Source organism: Chanos chanos, chromosome 3 (genome assembly GCF_902362185.1).
Source record: "Chanos chanos chromosome 3, fChaCha1.1, whole genome shotgun sequence".
In the NCBI taxonomy this organism is placed as follows: domain Eukaryota; kingdom Metazoa; phylum Chordata; class Actinopteri; order Gonorynchiformes; family Chanidae; genus Chanos; species Chanos chanos.
Window position 1 is genome coordinate 32,046,546 of NC_044497.1, and position 22,771 is coordinate 32,069,316.

A 22,771-nucleotide genomic window follows, 5' to 3' on the forward strand; every position below is an offset into this window, starting at 1 on the left:
CGTAACTTTATGTTACTTTTGAACATGATGGAAAATGTTTGTGCATATGCTGATAGAAAATTCCTGAAAAAATAGGAAGTCTAACAAAATTAACCGGTTCATGAAATAGCCATTAACGTTTTACTTTTGTGATTAACGTATCCCTTAACGAGGGGTTCCCAACAAAGAGTGTCTGGAATCTCTATGGTAACCTTTGTTACCCCCAAATGAGCCGTACTGGGAATGTATGTTGAAATACAGCGACACGGTGTGGCTCGTGCCTTTTCTCGAATTTTTTCTGTTGTAAATTAAAAATCTGACAAGCGCGCACATGTGTAATCTCAAATTTAACGAGCAAAAATTAGATATATGCGGACATAATTCTTTCATATGCTTCGCGCCAATATGAGGAGTAGAAAATCAACAGGAAAAGCAAATCAACTGATCAGAATTCAAACTTTATTGATAATTTCACCAAATGCTTGGAAGAGAACATCACAATATGTATATACTTTATTTCTATTTTACATGAAAACTTTACAGTTTGTATTTCTTCATATACTGTATATATTTATATAACACCCTTTATTCAGGGGAAATTAAGTGGACATCCATGGTTGCAAGGGAATGTGTTTCTGAAAATATTTAAATGCACTTTATAGAATTACATACATCATCATTAAAAAGGTATCGGGGGCTTTATCATTACTTGGTTATGTATGGTCTTGATACTGCTTGGTTTAAATTGAGTCTGTGTGAGTCGTGTCATGTAATGATATTTCTATTCTTTCCTGTCTTACATCACTCTTGGTATGACAACACTGACCAGCACTAGATGAAGCAAGCGACCTGACACATTCATACTTAAAGAGTGTCAGCAGCATAGGACAGGATGGACAGTAAGGAAATGAAAAGAAGAAATGATGCCAAAGAAAAAAAAAAGAAGGATGTTTGTGTAGAGACAGCTTGTTAACCAAGCAACTCTCCTCTTCTGAGAATCAGGTTTTTGAGTAGCTGTAGTTCCCCTAAAAAAGTTAAAACAACTTTGGAATGCAAAAAGGCATAAACCCTCCTAAAACTACATGTCCAGTGCAACTGGCATTAAATATAAGAGAACTAGAAAAAGAAACATTTACATTAATAAGCACACAGAGGATGTATTTCAAAACACTGTGATGAAGGGTGTAGTAGTAGTGTGTGCTTAATTATGAAAAAGAATGGGCTGGTGAAAACACCACCATTAGATATTGAACTCTCCTGCAGTTATCAATACATATATGGATTATATTAGGGCATAAAAGTAATATCCAGACAAAGGGAAAGGCTTCTTTGACAACAGCCTCAGATGCATCAGTTGTAAAGCTTGCCTCCCACTGTGGCAAAAAACACTGGAATGTCCCTGAACTGCAAAGAATTGCTAATGGTATTTTAAATGACCGTACAACAAAGACAACATATGTAAGATGCACCTGTTTGTTATTAGTGATATGACTGTTTATATTTTTGTCATAGGCACAGCGTTGCAAATCTAGCTGTTATTTACAAGCTTATATTGACCAAAAGACCTCAACAGGAAATTGTGAAATCATGGCATCTCATATTCAGCCCATCTTTCTGCATATCAATGTTTGTTCAGTATTCAGCAAAAAAACAAACAAACAACAACAACAACAAAAAAGAGACAAACAAAGTTGGCAGAGAACAACACAGAACAAACAAATAAACCAGCAAACAAAATGAGGGACAGGATACACACCAGTATCAGTAATAAATTATTATTAACGCAGATATCCTCATCTTCTGCCCCCTCAAACACATATCACATAATAACACAATCAGCCAAGAGTGCAGCTCTCCCCTGTCTCGTTGCTTTTCTTTTGTATGAGGAGGGCTCAGGTGTTGATCATAAGACACACATACAGACGACATCTTTGGACCAAACTGTGATGGAGCCCCAATGCCAGTTCTCCACAGCCCTGCACAGTCCTTCACATCAGCGCTCCAGCCAAGGGACACTTGTGCTATCTGACCACAGTCTCCGTTCTGCCCGTCTGTGCAGTTCATTAGGACGATGGGGAGCGTGTGTGCCCCACTTCAGGGGCAGCGATGTGGAAGACTGAGCCGATGCGGAGGAAGAAGCGCCGTAGCACGGCGCGCAATTCCGGAATGAGGTCAAACTGCATCATCTCACACAGGTGGGGGTAGTAACAGGAGGCATGGGGTTTGAACTGGAGGGAAACAAAGAGGGAGCAAAACCATTGTTACAAACTGTGAGCTGGCTGCCCTGCTACTATGCTCAGTTTGGCACAGCTGGTAATCAATACAGGCTCAATGCCTGGAGCCATCCACTTTGTAAACATGATTTAAGCACACCAAGCCGAAAAGACAAAATTAACAGTTTGTCATTAATAAGATACATACAACAGCAGGGAGAGGTCAAGTACTGTGTGGGAATGCAACAAAGCACAAATCTGACATAGAAGGGCATCAATCAGATAGTCAAAGTTTCAGGAACACAGATCACAAAGAAAGTGGAATTACATATTAAAAATGATGTATATTTATATGCTTGTCTTTGCATCACTGGTTTAGTGGTGCTCTTTGTACTCAGGCTGGACCAAGGTTGGGAATCCCTTGTGTTACTTTTTAAAACAGAGACAAATGGAAAATCGTCTCTGATTTAGGACAGGGAAGTCATGTGCCCTTGGGGCTGTGTGTAAAACTGGCATCCTCATTTCCATACAACAGTTAACATTTAGACAAGCTCACATATCAGTTCTCAGCTTCCTGTATGAAAAGTCAGCCTCACATTACTGTAGGATAAGTGCACTATTCAAATCAGGGGCTTTCCTGAAGGAAATAACAGTCTCATTAGCAAAGCTGTTAGGCACACTAATGTAACATAAAAGGAACAAGTCTTGTTTAAGTGCCTTAAGTCCAAAACAGTTGTTAAGACCACCACTGGCAGACATCCATTCCTTTTCAACTAAGGATTCCTTGATGACTCTTTCTGCTAACACCCTTAATCCATACTGTTGTGGGGGAGTTGGGATATTTGAGAGGGCATGACCCAATCATACAATTTAATTGTATACTCTCCTGTCTAGGTTTGGGCATTTCTGTTAAAGCCTGCACTCAATGAGTTACTGATTTGAGAGGGGTGTGTGTGTGTGTGTGTGTCCACCTTGTCATCAGGGAGTTTAAGGGTTCTGGTGAGTAGTAGGAGCAGTAGGCTGGTCCAGGCTTCTCTGTGACTTTCTGAGGTCAAATTGATAAAGTAGGCCAAAGCCTCACGGCAGACGCTGTAAAAACACACACACACAAATTCATGCTTTTCACATCTTCCTAACAACTGTAGTAAGGAATATATACAATTCAGAGCTCCTAAAGTTTATCAAACAATTCTTTAAAGTCCCAAAGCCCATAGACATATCTAGTATGATATTCATAACTCTGCAGCTCTAGATACCAAAGACACCAGATGGGAAAGTTTTGGCCCTAAAACACAGGACATATTGGGATAGAAAAAGAAATTCACTGAACCCAGCAAGCTAGAGAGCACATGACAAATAGGCATGTTTTATACCATTTAACTTTTAGATTTACGCTTATTCATTTAGCAGATGCTTTCATCTAAAGTGACGCTTTGCTAACGTGATAAACTCTGTTCATTCACTTGCACACACTCACCGTAGCAAGCGTGTTTGGATATCTGGCCAGGAGTCCTGGAGTTTCTGGTCTGAGTACATACAGAAAAGGATCCGCAGACTGCAGGCCAGACTGCTGGTCTCCTGCTTCAGCAGGTTGGGTTTCGACTTCCCTTTGAAGCCTGCATAGACAGATATAAGCATCTAAGAACCTTTACATACAAACATACAGGTATAGCCTCCAAGTACCTCTGCTAAAATGACATGACATTTTTATAACCAATTAAATACAAAATTTAATAGTCTTTTCAAAGAAAACTGATTTTTACACCATGAAAGACTATACATCATTTATTGTGGACATATTTATTTTTGAATGAGGTGTTCATGTGACTAAAAACAGTTTGATCACGTCAAGGCACAGACCAGCTCTCCAGAGTGCAGTCCTCTGCTCGTTGTTGGAGTTGAAGTCTTTGGCAAAGGTGTGGGACTCCAGCAGACAGTCAAGCAGCTTAAAGAGGTGCTGAGGAGCCAGGTGTTTATACATGCCCTGGTCGGCCTGACCCTCCCCTATACCTCCCTCATCAGCCTCCACTAGGGCATCTCTCTGTGGGGGAGTAAGACACAGCCTGGGTGAGAGCCAGCCAGAGCATGTCAAATGAGCATATCATCCTGCAATACTCAAAATAAATCATAATGTTTATGTTACAGTGTTGAGGGAATATACACATGAGCACATGGACATTCATCACTATGTAACTGAACATACATATACAAACAGCAAACAGATGACAAAAAGATTGCTCCATAAGCGTGCACACACACAGACGCACACACATACATGCGCACACCCCCCCCCCACACACACACACACACACACACACACACACGTGACAGACCTGTGCAGCAGCCATGTTCTCTGCATCTTCCTTCTTGCTGGTGGAAGGGTAGAAAACAATGTTGTCTATGGTCTGAATCAGCTCCAGCTGGACCACACATTTAATGAGCAGACCAGCAAACAGCTTCTGATCGGACACTTCTGACAAACAGGAAACAGAAACATCAGCAAGCAATGACAGAACACAGTGCCAAGCAAACACATGAGGATAACTGGGAAAAGCAGTGGGTTTGATGCTTCTAAATGGAGTACACTTCCAAAAAGGATCCAAAAGGGAGACAGAGAGATGATGACTTTACATGGTTCAAATACTGTGCAACGTTAATGCTTGTTGGAAATTCCATTGGGAATGTGATGACTGATGTGGCTCAGATTTTGGGATAAAGGCAATGGGAAGAGGAAATATCCAATGTAAATGTTAGGAGGAGCAGACAGGTAAATGCTGTGCTTACTGGCATGGGATTTTCCCTTCCAGGTTTCATCACTGGCTGTAGACATCTGACTTTGTCCCCTCTCAAAGCTGCTTTGAGATTGAGAATCCACCTCCACATCCTGAGTGAATACACACACACACACACACAAACACAAACACGTAATTCAAGTGTTTATAAGTGGACAGGTTACGGTTATGAATGCTGGCTGACTGTTACGCATTCAAAGCTCTGCTTTATTTCACCATGTAGTCACACCTATAAGGCGTTTACCAGTTTACCATGTTAAAATATAACTGCACCAACTGATTTAGAGAACTGCACGAAAACATTCTGTTGCCAAGCAACCATGTAACATTTGTACATTGCTCTCTTCTCTGATGTGTAACATTTTTGGCACAAGTGTGAACTGCGAAAAACAGCATATGAAAATGTGAATGTCTTCATAATACTGTGTAGTGAACCTGCAATAAAAGCTCAATCATGGATATGGTCACAGTTAAAGTGGCTGCCTGCATTCTGCTTTGGGTCTTATTAATTCAGTACATGAAACATTTACTGGGCCATAACAGCATATTTGAAATTGGGTGTTTCACAGTTGGTAAGCAATAAATAATAGTTAGGTGATTAATAATCGTAGTGGACTGTGTGCGCGAGTGTGTTTTGTGTTTGTGTACAATGTTTACTTATTAGACTTCATGTTATTGTCGACTCACCATGTGTTTCCCGTCTCCCGCCTCTTCTTCCTGCCCGGCCGGTCGCCATGTCAACAAGCTGTTAAGAGGAACAAAATAAAACCCATAAAGCCTAAAGCAATAACACTGACTAAACCACTGCCACAAAGAGTGTAAAACAGGCTCGTAAACGGGAATAACTCACGCAGGCCAGGATAAACGATCCTGAGAATGGCAAACATGCTAGCTGTTCATTAAAAAACAGCTGCCTGTGATGTTTATCAGGTAAGAAACTGCATGTGTTGACTGATTTTTTTGGATATAGAATATTCCTTTGATTAGGATGGCAAACATAAAGGAAAATGATGATGGGTAACATGTAGAGAAATGTTGAGAAAAAAGGTGGCTAACATGGTGAACTATTTGACATTCGCAGTTGCCTATGTTTGGTAAAACAGCAGGTTTGTGATATGACACACAAGACGTCTGACATAAACAGATGTACGTCGTCTTACACATGAGGACTGGTGGTCTGGAAGATCTCCAGCATGCAGGCACAAGTCACATCCCACACCTCAGGGCTAAACTTCTCCCCATTCAAGATAACCAGATTCTCAAGGCAGTTTGTCCCTGACCGTGCCAGCTGCTCATTATCTGAGGAGAAAGAGACAAAGAGAGAGAGCTCTCTAAATCAGACACTCAAAGACCTGGGACAGACCCATTCTGCCAGAGCTAATCCATTGTGTCATGGATTACTACCCATGTAACTATATCACCCCCCCCCCCCCCCCCCCCCCCCCCCCACTACACCACTTACCCATGTTCTTTCTTTTCTCTCGCTTGCAATAAATAGTGAATCAGTCGCAATTCCTGGCATTCCTTAGAGGTCCAATACACAATATGGGTTTCCCTACTCCTCTGTACTATATTCCAGTACTTTGAGTTATTAGATTATGGGACATGAGCATGAGATGAAATGGTATTTCAGAAGCCCACCTTGTCTGACACACCACTGTAGCTGGGCGAAGATATCGGCCAGCAGCACCTCACTGAGAGGCTCATAGAACTGCGTGAACACGTCACAGATGGCATAGAGCGCATGGTTACACGTGGTCGTCATCCACTCCGTTTTCTGTACAGAACATACCAAAATCTACAATGAGGATCCATAAACAATCTTTTTTTTTTTTTCATTTTTACTATGCGTATTAAAATCCATCACATTAATTTCATTTCATAAACTGAATAGCAACCATGAAGCAGCAGGGATAAAATGAGATGAAAAGCTATTGATGTAATCACTGATGAAATCTATAAAATGTGGCATTTACCTCAGTCTGCTGTTCCGGAAGCTTCATGTTGTCAAAGATGCGGAAGACGATCCGGAAGAGGTCGTGCCACCAGTGCTTCTCAAATGTGCTCCCATAACTCTTCATGATCTCAAACATGACCGTGAGGCCTCTGCAAGACAAGATACACACGCACACACATTCACCCTCTGTACTCTACTGAGCTCCGTAGCATTAAGAGCATCAATAAGCCACCTGTACCTGGTCCTGACATCCAGTTTGCAGCGGTTAATGATACAGGACAGCTCAAACAGGATGGGGAACCAACCTCGCACCCACACCCTGTCACCAGGGGCAACATTCATATCATCGCTAGTGTACTCTCTTAAAGCCTGTTGGGTAAACACAGAGAGTAATGGGAGACAGAGGTCAGGCTTGCATGAATGAGCTTCAAAAGGTCTCTAAAGCTAAAACAGGTTTGTATAAATTACATCAAACCCGATAAAGGGGACTGGTCATCACCTGTGGCCGTTCCGACACATATTTTGCACAGTGGCGGATGAGCCTGATGGCCTCCATGCTAGTGTCAGGAAATGCAGCGTTGCACACAAACTCTGACAGACATTTCACAGCATCCTGGAAAGAGTCAATTGCTGCTGCAAAGTGCTCTTTAAAAGTGTTCACTGTGAGGAAAAGAAAAGAAATATATCAAGGTGTTGTAAATAAGATGAATGATGAGAGAGTGAGGAGCAGATTTAAAGTGGAATCATGAGTGAAGTTCTGAGTTTAGGGTTTTAACATACAATATTGCCGCAGTATGAAGAAACGAGAATCCTTTTTCCCCCTCATCTTTTTTCACGATCCTAAGCTGGATGTTAATTCAGAGAGGAGGGATTTGGTACTCACTGACAATGTGGCCTGTTGTCTGGAAGGCCAGCTCCACTATGGTCTCATCATGGTCAGATGCCGCCTGGTGGAAGACGGAGAAGATGTTCTTCCAGCCAGAGCGGATATTAGCAGCCTGGGAATTGACCATCTGAGCCACACAGCGGATCACCATGTCACGGATCGTGGGGGATCTTTAAGTAGGAGATCATAAGAGACTCAGAGCGGGCATTCTTGTATTGTATTCTGACTTGAAAGCTACCTCTCTTACCCTTTATCAATATTTTTCTTGTATATCTGCTTATTCAAGGTCTACAACTCCTTTTGCTCTCCATCCCCTCCACACCCCCCCCCCCCCCCCCCCCCCCCCCCCCAAATTCTTTGCAGTACTTTCTCATGTATTTCTTCCGCTTCTCCCCTCAGTGCCCCCTCTTTCCAGCTCTCTGTTTACCTGTTCTTCTTCATAATGTGTTCAAACGGTCGCAGGAAGTCCTTCTGGAAGCGGAAATTGGCGAGCTCTCCTTTCTCGAGGAACTTCATGGAGAGTTGTCGCAAAGAGTCCACAGCAAAGATGGCCACATCCTCATTAGGGTTACAACCCACCTGCCAGGAACAAATCAACATCTCTTCATACAAACCAACTTCATAACAGCAGCTGCTGGAAGTTAGACTCTACAATGAGTTAAGATATTTTAAACTTTATGTTCCATTTGTGTGTGGCTCAGACCTTATTGAAATGGTCTCCTATGACTTGCCAGATGCGGGACCACTGCAGACGGATACGGTTCATGTTGTAATAGGAGATCTCCACTATCTTCTGCAAGCTGAACATGCGTGGTTGGTGAGCAGAGGCCAGCTCGTCCATGGAGACAGCACACAACCACCGCACAAAGTCCACTGGCAGAGAAAAGGACTGAGTTAGTGTCAGTTAATGCTGGAGTGATGGAACTTCAAAGAGCCATTATATAACTGACGGGAGGTAGGAGGGATGATAACAGATACACAGAGTAAAACATTACCGGCACACAAACCCAAACAGAAAAACAATAAAGCTCATACCAATTGCATTTCCATCAAGCCTGGTGGACCCAGTGAAGATTCTGATGAAGACACAACAGCAAAAAGAATTAAGACCTTACATTTCCCCTCAAAACAAACAAAACAACACAAAAAGACAGAAATGGGAGTAGCATCTTGTTTACACAAAGAGGTACCTTTGTGAACTCACCTGTCAACAGCCACCACGACGCTCTGTGAGCTCGTCTCTCCCACCGATTCCTGAATATGAGCCATCTGACGCTTGTCTGGACCCCCAACCAAAGTGCCTGGAATACCACAGAGACTACCATAAGGTACAGTATACATATAATCACTCGTGTGCATGCTCACACAGCACGCAGATCCTGCTCATTCTGGGTCTTATGATTTAAATTCATATATTATATCTTTACCTAGCCCAAGGGGCATGAACTCCTCACTCCCTGTGGGGAAGCCCTTAAGGCCTCCCCCTTGGTCTCGGACCACCCCAGATATGTAGCGTGTCTTCACCCCTGTGCCTATCAGCTGGGCCAACTCCAGCTGACTGATACACCGCAGAATCTGAACACAGATACCCAGGGACCCAAAGGTCAGTCACCAGAGAAGACATTAGCAGTACAAACAAGACTAACGCATGTTAAGTGTATAATGTGTGTGTTAAGATTATAAAATGGAACACACAGCAACTACTGTGGGATATAATAATTCAGCCATTCTGTATACACACACCTGCAACAAATTTTATACATAGTACTCATACGTATGGACAATTGTAAATAATAACCAACTTTATGATATAAAGGTAGTTATGCAGGGGTATGAGATGTGTGTCAGCGCCAACCTCGTGCCACGAGTTGCCCAGGTAGTTTCCATCAGTGTGTGCCACTGTGATGAGGGTCTTTATAGTGTCAATGTTCTTTTGCTTCATCTCTGTGATGCTGGAGCTGGCAGTCAGCAGAGTGAACCTGGCCAAAGCCTGGATGTATGCATCACGCTCCAACTACCCAGATAAAGACAGAGAGAGACACAGAGAGAAAGAGAAAAGATACACAACAGAGACATACATCAGTGCACTTAATGATCAGCTATGATGTCTAGGATAATTGGCGATGAGGGTAAGAAAATAAAGGCAACTCAGCAACGCATCGCAGAATAGGCCACTGTGGGAATGAGAGGCTGTCAGCATGTTTTTGGATAAATAAATGTGAGAGCTGACCTGCATGCTGAAGATAGAGGCAATTCTAATGGCACAGCGGATTCCTTCCAGGCACAGAGACGCCACCTCCTGGTCATCACAGTCTTGCAACCCCACACTGAAAGCTGCTAATAATGGTGTCCAGGCCAACTGTATCACACACACGCACAGCAAAAGGGTGAGATGAGTTCATTACCTTCTGGAATGTTGTTTTGTTTGAACATACCTTCCACAGAGCAAATACCTGATCCAGTTTGACCAAGCGAAAACACTTCCCCATTGTCATGACACAGTCTAATCTTGGTATGACAACAATCCCACTAGTTCTGTCTTTAGCAATGGCTATATTTGTACTAATAATGGTCAGGAACAAAAGGAGGAGGATGGGAGAGATCTTGACTGAAGGATTCCTACCTTAAACATGGGCCGGACGTGCTCCAGGTGGGTGGCACTGAAGAAGGGGGCTTGGGCGTGACTCACTGCCTCCATAAGGGCTTTTGCCGTCTTTGCCATCTGCTCCATCTCCATGTTATACAGTAACCTTCTCTGCTTCTCATTGGCTACATCTGTTACGGCAAAAATCACGTACATTATATACTCTCCAGTTCAATTTGAGCGTTACCATTGCTTAAAATGGTTCTTTGCACCTTTCTTACTGTTTCTTTCTTTAGTAAATAAAGTCATCCGAAGGTGTAAAGTATAAAGCACCTCCACTATAAATTCTCACAAAAATTGCTCCAGATCATTTAGAGAGAGCACTCACTCTGTTTGCTCGACTTGGGTGTGATGGAGTACTCTTTACTCTCCTTCAGGGCAATCTTCTTGCCTGCAATCTCATCATAAATAGAGGACAGGTATTCTTCTGGCAGGTCTTTACTGTCATTAATGCCGCGATTCATCTTGATATACTGCTCCTTTGTCATCTTGTTTTTCACCTGAATAAAGAGGAGCAAAAATAAGTCCGAACACCAAGGTGGGGAGAAACACAAGAGTGTCAAAAACAGACGAAAAAAAAAACAAAACAAAAAAAACCCCACACAGATGGATTTGTGAGAACTGAAAACTTGTTCCAGAGACTGACCTGTGGACTGTGCAGGTCTGTAGTTAACATGATGATCGAGTAAGCCAGGACATATGCTGTGTCAGCACTAGCAAACAGTGTCTGTCTGCAGAGTGGAAGGACAAGAATGATTAATCCATGCAAATAATGAAGGAATCAAAGAAAAAAATAGTACCGTTTGCTATAAATATAGCTTTTAAGGACTGCTAGGAACGCACCCCTGGTTACATTCAAGGTAGCGGGCTGCGAACTTCTCCATGAGCCGATCAATTTTCTGCGCCTCACCAGGGAGCCTGAAGCCCTCCAGGAAGACACGCAGGGCAGACACAAAGTCTTTGCCACAAAAGTCCAGCTGGTCCACGTAGCAATACATCACCTCCTTATTAAACTTCACGTTCTCCCCGAGGAACTCACCCACCTGAGTCTACAGACAAGAGACCAAAGTTTACAGGCATCAGAAATAGGTTCAATCCAGCAATGTGTATTAATGCATGTTGGCAAGGTTAGCTCAAGAGGTTGGTGAACCCACTTTAAAGGTATATGGCCAGTGTACATTCAGTTTGGGTGAATGTACACTGGCTATTTACAAATGTATGAGGCTGTCACCATTGTTCCTTGTTTTAACAGAACAAAGCTCACGCACGTGATGGAGAGGGTTAGACTCACTGTGTCAAGACGCTCTTCCTGGTGCAGAAACTGGGCAATATCCTCTGGTGAGGTTCCCAGCATGCCCTGCTCCTGAAGGTACTGTACGCCTTTCCTGGGTTTTTTGTTGAATCTTCAAGAAACACAGATAAGTTACAGAAGTTAAACAATAAGAAAAACGGGGGAAAAAATAGAAAAAATAAAATCAAGAATCATTTCAAAACGCACACACTCACAGTTCAATTCCATGTTCAATAATCTCTTTCTGCTGTTTGATGACCTCGTACTGCTCGGGGTGGTCTGGTTGAGACTGCTGGACACTGGAGGAGACAGTGGAATCTAAAGAGCTGGCGCTGTCTCTACGTGACGCCAGGTGTTCCGGAAGCTTCAGTTCAGCATTCTCGCCGTCTGCTGGACGCTCCTGGCCTGGAGCAGATACAGCACAGTTTAGTTCTCCAACCACACACATGCACATACCCTGAGGACAAACGTATACAGCCACGACAAACCTCTCTATGTGGACAAATACCACACGCGCGTGCACACACACACACACACACACACACACACACACACACACACACACACACACACACTTACCTAGGTTGGTTTGCAAGTTGGGGTTGACATACAGGTCTTTGCTCCATTCTACCATACACTTCAGAATAGAAACCAAACACTCCAGGCCCTTCTTCCGTAAACTTAGTTCCTACAGATAAGACAAACAATGCAATGTCAGTTAACTCCACACTGCATGTGACTCAGAGAGTAGTTAATCGACTATTACAGTACAGCACTGAGTCATAACTGTGGTACCTGTAGTGGGGTCATACCCAACTCCTGCCCACTTCTGCCCTGAGCTATCTTAGACAAGTCATTCACCAGCCGCTCAAAGATGTTAGCCGCATTCAGGTCACAGTCATAGTTCACATAGATATCCACCACACATTGAGCATCTGAAGGGGGGAGGAGATAGATAGGGGCTGAGCTATCAATGGATCATCTAAGTGAACACAGAGCTGATACAAAAGGTGAGGAGAGTGTAAGACTGAGTGGACACGAGTGTGTACCTGCACAGATGCGGGTCAGGGTCTGGATGACCATCCACTTGTGCTCAAAGGAGCTGGACGACGTCTCAAGGATGGTCAAAAAGATCTCTCTGAAGAACACCTAGGACAAGTGAAGAGCATATTAGAAAGGAATGAAAAAGACCAATGAGAGATAAGAAAGAGACAAGAAGGACTAACAAATTGACCCCAGTTTGACTTTATTTTTTTTCTTTCTAAACAGTGATCACATAAATTTTTCATTCATTCTTATCCACGTGACCGTTCTCTACAAACCTCAATCTGCATCTTCAGGTGAACTTTAAAGTGTGAGAGCAGGGTGAGAAAGATTGCCAGGGAGAGCTCAAAGACCTCAGGCACAGAGGAGACTCCGTTCTTGGACAGAGCCACGCACAGGTACTGTTTTATCGCATTCACAAACATCTCATGAGTGCGGAACACAGGCCCAGCACCCTGAAGCACTGACAAGAGCAGCTGGAGAGACACCACCTTGGACCTCAGCTCATGAGACCTGAGAGGGGGATGAATGACAGTAAAATAATGGAGGGAGTGCAAAGAAGAGTAAGTAGAATATGATATGCATTGTTTAAAAGTGAAGGCTCTGGCTGTCTAAAAATAATCTGAATTGAAAAATAGATGCATTGAATGGTATTAGGCTCTGAGCTGTAATGAAGCCTACAACTCTCCCAGAAATGCACATATCAGACCACAAAGACATGTATTTCCTTTAGATATTAATAAATACCCCAGTTTCCTGGTTTATGACTGAAATAACTGATAAAACCTCCTTTTCCTTGGTCTGTGAGATCAAATAGTTCATGACAAAGTTTTTTCAAGTTCATAAATATCAAAAGCTGAAACAATATTTTCCAGTGAAAGAGAGTAAAAGCTAACAAGTTCTAAGGGGTAACAGAATGGGTGTGAGTAAGAGGGGTAAAAGGTTGAAAGTGTCTGACTCACTTGGGATCTGGTGGCCCATCTGCCAGCGGCTTCATTGAGAGTTTGCAGAGAGAGCGGAAGACCAGGAAAGCATCTTTCTGCAGGATGTGAGAAAATCGAGTTGCTGTCTGGGTGGCCTGCATTGCCTCTGCATCCTGCCTCACAGATAAAGGAGCAACCAATCAGAAAACACAACAGCAGCTTATTGCTCAGACCACAACATTTTCCATCCATTTTATACCCATATACTGCATCCAAGCAAGTTAATACCAATGGGACGTAATATTAATGTTCCACAAACGAGACAAAGCTGATTATCAAAAGAGATGCTGAAATAAAAACAACAATATAGTTTTCTGCTCTTAGCTATACTGAATAATATTCTTTAAACAACAATCACTAAGGTTAATCACACTATTAATTCTCAATCTTTGAAAGGCAGTTACACACCAGGATGTCTGTTGAAGAGACAGAGGCCCGGTCATCCACAATACCATTCATCTGCTGAGTGTCTGTTCTGACAGGAGGGGGCGCTACCTCTGGCTGCTTAATCTCAGAGTCAGAGTGCTGATCCAAGCCTGGGGAGGAGAGAAGTAAAAATGACAGAACAGGAATTGGTTGCAACAGCATGCAACAGAAAGGATGTATGAAAAATAAATTAAAACCTGCTGACTAGCTCTAAGTCTCTCACTTAGTGAGGGCACTAGCTGGAGTATGGTGGATCCATGCTATCATTAGTTAATATAAACACAAATCGTGCCTGTTGTAATTTCAAATCAGAATACTCATTCTAAGTTACAGAGGTGTCGTGTTGGGCAATAACCACACCCAGAAGAGCCTTAATGACTCTCTTCTTACCCAGTCCACTGTCTGGCTCGACCTCCTCCTGGGGCTCTATGGAAGGATCTATTGCTGACTCCTCCTGTGGATGCGGCTCCTCATTCTCACTCTCTCCCTCTGCTGTTGGTTGGGACACACATGGACCTGACTCCTGTGTCTCGGGAGCTTCAGAAAGATCCGCAGCGGAGAAAAGAAAAAATCCACCAGTGAGTAGACAGAGTATAACCGTACACAAAACTCACAGTGCTGTACATACATACTGTGCCGGGATTACATGCTGGTACGTTTATGGTACAATGGGAAAAAAAGACAAGAAAGATTTTTTCCAATTGTAAATTTGATTTTGACAGCAGTCTATGTTTTGTCAAAATGAGATGTTCTGTTTCTGAAAAGAGCTATTTTTGACACACTTCTTGTTTTACATTCTTAGACACGGAAGACCAAGCACTGGTTCCTAATGCATGCAAAGACTGCAATAATAAGACCCTCCATACGACGTCACATGTGACTGCCCATATGTAACATCAAACTTGTTGTGTAGTTTTACGCAGTGTTAATCCTTACCCAGAAGAAAACTACTCAGTTGGCAACACACCAAACCATAACTGAATAGCTCAGCACAAACACATGCTACATTACTACTGTGTACCTTATTATCAACCTTTAAACAAATGGATACTAATGGTAATTATATCCTGTTGGAAATACACATTTTATAAGTCTCATTTATTAACTACAAATATAAAACAAAAGATAACTGTCTATGAACACAAGAGTAACTGATGTCTCTACTTTTACTGACTTGTCTACTAACACAGACATGTTCATTTACCTGGATGAGAATCCTCCTCTTTGTGTTGCTCTTCTGTGGTGACTCCTTCTTCAGTCTCGGCCTGGCTGTCCTCTGCTTGACCATTGATGGAGGATGTGTCCTGTGGGGTGGAAGGTGTTGTGGTGAGCTCCGGAGTGTTTGGAGAAGGTGAAGGAGGCCCATTTTGTTCAGAGGGTGTGTGTCCAGGCTGCGGAGACCCAGACACTCGTCCTGGGACAGGAGATGGATTTCGGGATCCAGGGGAAGGATTCTGTGGGTGCAGACGCTGCCTCTCTTTCTCCTGTTCCTGAGCCTCTATAGCCTATAAAGTGGAGAAGTAAACAGAAGTGAAAGATAACGTAAGAATACAGGTTAACAGAGTATCACACAGTTCTGAGTACATCCTGTTTCTTATATCCATAAAAAGAGACAAGAAACACAGGAATACAATGTCACAAGACTATGTGTCTGTACACCACAAATTCGATTCGAATACTACAGAACAAAAATTTAATCTTGGCTGAAATGATCAGTTTTGCTTACTTGACTATGAACAGAAGCTCCAGACCCAACAAAAAGGGTTCTGACATTGATTTCTAAACATACTTACCGCCTGGTTCTCCATGCGAGTGAAGATGACATTCAACATCTGTGTGAGCGTGGCTTTGGCTGTGGTCTGGTTGATGAGGTTGCGACTAGCCAAGTAAATGTTGTAACAGGTTCGCACTGTGAGGAGAATGGTTCCCTCATGGATCTCGATGTGTGGTGAGGTCACTGCTGTGAGAAGTGCCTGAGGGAGAGGAGAAAATCCCACAGGACAGGATTAGCAATGCTAGGAACATGGTGCATTAAAGCATAAAAAACTGAGTTAGTCACATCTAGCATCCATATCTAAGCCTAGAATGGGGAGGCTGTGAGATGTCAAGGAGCTAGAAAAATACAAAACCACACTGGCATGAAACAGGTTAAATAAAATCTTTCTAAACAACGATAAGGGTAGGGCTTGGATTAAGATGGACTTTGAACCTAAACGTAAGCACAGCAGAACAACAGGACATTGTGACAAAATTCAAATTTAGCAATATCTGATCAGTCGGCAGAATTGACTTTGATGGAGATAAAAGTCAGTCAGCTTTACTTCCACTAAACTGACTTTAATTGAGATAACTGTCCTTATAGTCCTTAAACCTGCACGGACAAGCTTCTGGAAATTCATAGACCGGTACTGACTCCAGGATAAACCGCTTGGGGGTTCCTGCACTTAGCCTACCTACACTTGTCAAATGTAAGTAGACCAATAAGAGCAGCATAAGCATTTGGCTTTATCCTCCTGTTATACTGACATTGTAAACACTGTGAGGATCATTAAAACAAGGACATTAACAGCCTTAGATTCCAAATCAGACAAGAAGCCCAATAAGGAAAAAGGAAAAAAGGAAATTATTTCAGTTGATGAAACCCTCATGTTTCCTTGTGTAAACATTCCATTACATAAAAACTACAGCAACCATAAAAGGCAAAACAACAGCAAAGAACACAAAGGGACTGTATAATGTCACTTAACTCTTGAACTTCGCATGTATGAAAGACTGACTGAAAACCACTAGGTAAATGAATTAAAGTTAATACAGGGGCAGAAAAATGTTACAGAACGTGACAAATTAGATGTCAGGAAACAAATGAAACTCAAACGTTGCCTAGTGGTAAAATACAGATAGAGTCACAGTCTCACCTTGATGATTTGTAATTGGACACCCTCATCAGTCTGTGGACCCTGAAAACAGTTACAAATGGTCTCCACCAAACGGTCGATAAGACGCTTCCCAGGAGCTCCACTGTCTGGGGCATTTCCCGTAATGTGGCCATAGGCTATGAGTTTCTGCAGGAGAGAAAGAGAGGCTATGAGCTTATCGAAAACCAAATCACAGCCATCTACTATATTCCACTGAGATTTATCAAAGTCACATCAAACACTGGCATAGATTACTAAGATCCAGTGCATGACACCTATATTTAAACCAGTTCATCCTCAAAATCCTCAGTTCATGCATGCTTAGCTTTGATGGCTATTAGGTCTGCCAACAAAGCAAAGCACTAATTAAGATGTTGAGATAAAATATGCATCTACGTGGTGGATGCAATGTGTACTGGCACATTGAGGTATAGGCTAAGTGTCCATATTCTAGAATATGGGTCTATATCTGGGGAAGGTACAAGCTCAAATTAATCGTGTCTATGTACACACCTGTAAGCAGTCCAAGGAGGTGCTGACGATACGCGGGGACTTTGATTGACATGCAAGTTCGAAGGGTAGGACATACTTGTCTGCTTCAATGTAGTTGGCTCGAGGAGGGACCACAGTGCCGTCCCTGACAGGTTCAGATCAAACACATGGAGACACCAGACAGGTGAATTTAACATGACAGGAGTTCAGCCAAATTAATTATTTGATTCACTCATGTTCTTTACTCACTGATTGGTTAAGGTCTGTGCTGTAAAAACAAGAATCTTCCACCTACAAATTACTCTCATGTAAGCCCTCTGAGTTTGTAGATGGGTAAATTGCAGCTAATCAGGAGCAAGAACCAATTCAGTGCCTTTGTAATCACTGTGACAGTGCACTGGGACACAATCATATGCTTCAGAAACCATTTTAAACAGCTGTGCCCACTGTTTTATTCACAGCGAACAGTTAAAAATCGCAGATTTTTTTCCCCAGAACATTTAAAAAGAGACAACGGTTGAATAGACACGAGTAAAAGAGAGAAAGAAAAAAAAAAAAAAAACTTACTTTTGCTTTTCCAGCTCATTTTTTATTTCATCTGTAACATGAAAGATCAATATTTTAGTGTGGTCCGAACAAGAAATACATAACCACTTTGTTAAACACTGGTTATCACCCAGAGGACTATCACAAACCAGTATAAGCGCAAAGTTCAAACAAATTGAAATGCTAATACAGCAAGCAGTATGGATTGCTTAACACACAAAGATATTACATTAACACACAAAGATATTACATTTGTGGGTGTAATGACTTTGGAAGTTAAAACAGTACTGAGTACATCCAGGGAACAGACGCCATTTATAAATATAAATACAAATAACTGACATGATTAAATGATACAAAATAAAGATAGCGGATGACATGTAAAACTAAATCGCCATTGAACAGAACTGAAATAATGTATTTGTGCCCTAGACTCTAACAAAAGTCATCATATCAGCATGAGACCAACAAAATAAAAAGACTGGTTTCTATCCAGTTTCCAGTGATACGTGCACAGCAAACACTATCAGCTTTTTAAGTCAGAATTGCTTCTCTTGTTGAATGGAATGTTAAAACATTGTTTCCCAGGCCTGGAATAATCGTGGAAGTCCATGTAAAATTCTGCCACGTCTTTGATATACACGTGCAAAAACAAATGTTAATGGTTTAAAACTGAACCACTGTAGCTGAATCCAAATTAAATAACCATAGTATGTGACTGATTACTTGGTCACAATTCTTGTAGAGGAGTCACTGAGCAAAAATAAATAACAAAAAAGCCCAAGTGAAACCGGGCATACATATCTACTACTTTTTGCTCTACTTCGGTAAATTTGCAACAGGATATTGACAGTCGCATGTGCAATATTAGGTCTATATTTCACAAGAATGACTTGGGAGTAAAAGCCTCAAAAAGAACAGTCATAGTAAGATTATCATTGCCTATCTACAACTGAATCTCCGTTTGACATACCCCTACTGCTATGAGCAATAATGTTTTAGATGGTAATTAGGCCAACTAAAATAGTGCAACATAGCGCAGTCTGCAGGGTGCATTTTAAAAAAAATGAGAACACCTTTGTTTAATTGGTATTTAAAGGAGTGATCAAGTTTAGCAAGATGATGTGTGGCTTAAGTCTGTGAACAAAGCATGCAGACTACAAAGACAGCCTCAGTGTTAAATCATCAATGATTGGAGGGTGTGTGTGCATAAGTCTGGCAAACTATGAAGTCAGAAACCTACAGTGCAATGTTGCCTAAACGTATCTGCTTTAGACAATCCCCTGCTTGAAGGCGCACCATGAGCCAACAAAGGGGGGAGGAGGAGAGAGCTGAGACTAATGTTTGAACTTATTAAACAGAATGAATCACCACAGGTTTATAAAAGAAGGGTCTCAAACATACTGAATTCTGAGCCAACTCAAGTTTCCTTTTAGAGACACTTAGCATAATGGGGGTATACAGCAACACGACAACTTATTGAGCTTGTTGCGCAGTATATTCTCATTTTGAATATTTTTTTGAGTGTGATCTCCAAAGAGATCCATTAAAGGTATAACAAAGTTGGGACAAAGGTTACAGGCGTGGAATCTTCATGAGGAAACGAGATCCTCTCACCACACCAAAAATTCACGAACTTTGTAAATAAGTAATGCTCTCGCCTCGGGGCGAGGGACAAACGTGCCTGTCCCCCTTTTCAGGCTCACCTACTTGTGGACATACATCGCTGCACATTTCCCGGAAGCACCTGGGCCAGGTTCATGTTATCACTCATGGCATTTCAAGCAAAGACGACATTGCCATTTACACGTTTCAACATTTATCTTTCAGATGCTGCAATGTATTGTACATCCTGTATTGCATTTTGTAACCTTCACTGTTAAAACTGCACCTGTCAGAATCTGTTTAGTCTATTCAATCTACTTTTTAGTGCCACGTAATACATAACAATCGCCCAAAACAATAAGCGCCACACACAATTCACAGAAGATAGCTTGCCACGGATTTCGTATCAGACTACTCAAAATCAGTAACTGAACCAAGAGGGGTTGTGTAAGGTGAAACCCATTGGGACTCGATGGAAATACAGACGCCTGAGTAAAGTACTTATCCAGCTATCCAGTAGAGTATACGAAATGCTAGGCTAACTACCGAAACCCTACGTACTCTTATTTGATTGGTCGAATGCCTGAGCTAACCTTGCTAGCGTATCCAAGCTGTCAATTATATATGACAACTCTTCTGTACTTGTAAATGGAGAGTGTATCATAACAGTGACTCTATTTAATGAACTGGGAACATAAATCCACAAAATCTCCCTGAAATGCTAATTTCTTAGCAATTTATTGCAGATGTAAAACGGTACTAGCATCCAGGATTGGAACTGACATACGCCTACACAGATGACGTTAGCTTGCTAGCATAGCACTTATTTGGAAAACTACAACATTGGCTAGGTTAGCTCAATGGCTATGCTAGTTGGCTAAGATACATTAGTGCACCAGGAGAGAGGGGTATCCGCACTTAAATTTGGAGGTCGTAAGAGTCAACAACTGTCTGAGCCATTGAAGATAAAGTCAAGTGATAGGTTAGCTAACTGTGAAAACATAAACAACCAGCTCACCGAGCGCCACTTGACAAGCCTTACGCAGCTGGCTATGTTGGCTGCGCTTCACCTCCTTATCCGACAAGATTTTTTCCAGAGCCCGAGACAGAAACATGCTCTTCGTTTTCGTGCTCCCTGACTGCGTCTGCTGTCGATAATGATCAAGACCTTGCTGTTCTTTCATCTCTCAATCGAATGGGCGCTTTGTTTTCAGGCCGTCATGGTCGGCCTGCCCCTGCTTTTCTGCAGGTGTCGGTGGCTATCACAACCAGGCCAACGAGACCCGTGGCTCAGTCAGGGGTAATTCAGCACTGCTTTCTCAGCACTGTGTCGCCATGTTGATCACACGTCATGTCACGTGATTCTCAGCTGCTTCCACATCATTATTTGTGATGACATGTTTAAAAATCAAACTGAGCGTGGGTGTCAAAGTTTTAAAATGCGATAAACTCGTTTATACACACATATGTGTGTGTTTAGGTTATATTTTAAACAAATTAAAAATGTATACATGAAACTGAACTGAGTTTATGTCAAAGTATTTTCCACACGTATTTGCCCCTCAGTCCTTATCTATAAGTTCATGATGAAGCAGCATTTTGTCCATAACTGTCGATAAGAAGTTAAAATCCCTACTTTACTTCCCAGATGGAGTGTACAGGCAATGAGAAAGCACTGCCCTCTGAGAAGTAAAATCTCTACTGTACTTCTCAGATGGAGTGTACAGGCAATGAGAAACCGCTGCCCTCCCTATCCAAAGTTCATTTGACACTTTCACTAAAACTAAGCAATTCGATGACGTACTTTGCCCTAATGATTAACCAAATCGTATAGGAGACTTTCGTTATTTTTTACCAGGAGGTGGCGCTAGAAGTAATCTATTTTGTTGGCCCACATCATTGCCTCTTACTATGTGATGTTTCGTGTTGTAGAGGTGGCGAGTTTTAAGGTGTAAAATAGAGTTTGACATCTGTCAAGAGTTTTCTACACGTTAGTTTATTTCATCCAGCTCATAGAATTGACTATAATACATGTGCATCTATGTATTTATACAGTTTTATCGTTTTAAAAGTTTCATTAAATGTGATACAAATTTACATCATAATGTTGATAAGAAAATACTGATATTTTCAGTACAAATCTATATCTTAAGATTTATCTGGCAAGCAAAAATCATTATTTGCTCATTATCATTTAAAAAAAAAGAAGAATTGACACAAATAAAAATATTTAAAAGCCCATTTTAGTATGGTCTGTGATACATACATCTCTCCAGAAACAAAAAGAAATTCACAGTATGAAAAACAGCATATGTTAAGTGTCAGCTATTCCCCTAGAGCAATAAATTCCATAAAAGACCAAAACAAAGAAAATCAGATGTGTGTGGGGGGAATTATACATCAGTTGCCAGAGATGATCCGCTATTAAATCATGAGGTGTGTATGTGTGCTTAACAGATAGAGTAAAAATATGCTTCTAGATGACTAGAAAATAAATACATTTGTTATGGTTACAATCCCCCAAGTCTGTGTAGTGGTTAGAATAAAAAAGTAATAATAAATTAACACAGCTTTCTAAAGCTCCATTCATAATGTCATTCATGCTTTGAGTATAAAAAAAAAAGTTTGGAGCAGGGTGTAAAAGAACTGCAAACTCTCCACACTACAGTATGTGTACCATAACAAATCCAGTCATCCCAAAAGCTAGTACCTCAAAGAATCTTAGTAGTGTGTGGAATAAGGAGAGGGTTTCAAACATCCAGTGTTTCTGATCCTCTTTGGGCACTTCTGCAGGTGATGCTACAGTTTTAATGAAAAGAAGAGAGAGCAGAAGTAAGCTACAATTGGACCTCCAAGACAGGGTTCTCAGCCCACAACTGAGGGTAATCACTTGTCAGCTGCATCAGTTGTCCATTTTTCTCTTTTGGACCTCTTCAACACATTCCAAGTGTCTTTAAAAACTGATGGGGCCTGGGTAGAACCCAACTTTAAGTCTGTG

At 41.7% G+C, this 22,771-nt stretch overlaps 1 protein-coding gene across 1 annotated transcript; it reads right to left on the reverse strand.

The window, feature by feature from the left end:
* Positions 1–522: 522 nt before the first annotated feature.
* arfgef2 (ADP-ribosylation factor guanine nucleotide-exchange factor 2 (brefeldin A-inhibited)) lies at positions 523–21,114 on the reverse strand. Its single transcript, XM_030768707.1, has 39 exons — positions 20,792–21,114; positions 18,190–18,220; positions 17,644–17,767; positions 17,131–17,277; positions 16,009–16,188; positions 15,420–15,720; positions 14,606–14,752; positions 14,198–14,325; positions 13,769–13,902; positions 13,085–13,319; positions 12,812–12,911; positions 12,558–12,697; positions 12,342–12,450; positions 11,978–12,167; positions 11,763–11,874; positions 11,315–11,520; positions 11,118–11,202; positions 10,800–10,971; positions 10,451–10,602; positions 10,058–10,186; positions 9,683–9,841; positions 9,255–9,402; positions 9,032–9,128; positions 8,863–8,903; positions 8,531–8,700; positions 8,255–8,406; positions 7,825–7,997; positions 7,441–7,601; positions 7,180–7,310; positions 6,961–7,090; positions 6,626–6,761; positions 6,145–6,283; positions 5,672–5,729; positions 4,977–5,076; positions 4,526–4,665; positions 4,053–4,233; positions 3,670–3,808; positions 3,164–3,281; positions 523–2,207 (listed from the first exon to the last, which is right to left on the reverse strand). Exons 1-39 carry the CDS (start codon positions 20,955–20,957, stop codon positions 2,043–2,045), a joined length of 5,526 nt encoding a protein of 1,841 aa, XP_030624567.1. The 5' UTR covers positions 20,958–21,114; the 3' UTR covers positions 523–2,042.
* Positions 21,115–22,771: the final 1,657 nt, after the last annotated feature.

Bases quoted from the DNA above. Each gene is read 5' to 3' on its own strand.
- arfgef2 (XM_030768707.1), bottom strand. From the start codon at position 20,957: ATGAAAGAACAGCAAGGTCTTGATCATTATCGACAGCAGACGCAGTCA. The intron at 17,768-18,189 runs GTAAGTTTTTTT...TGAACCTGTCAG, and splicing joins AATGAGCTGGAAAAGCAAAA to GGACGGCACTGTGGTCCCTC. The intron at 12,168-12,341 runs GTAAGTGTGTGT...TATCTGCTCCAG, and splicing joins CAACTTGCAAACCAACCTAG to GCCAGGAGCGTCCAGCAGAC.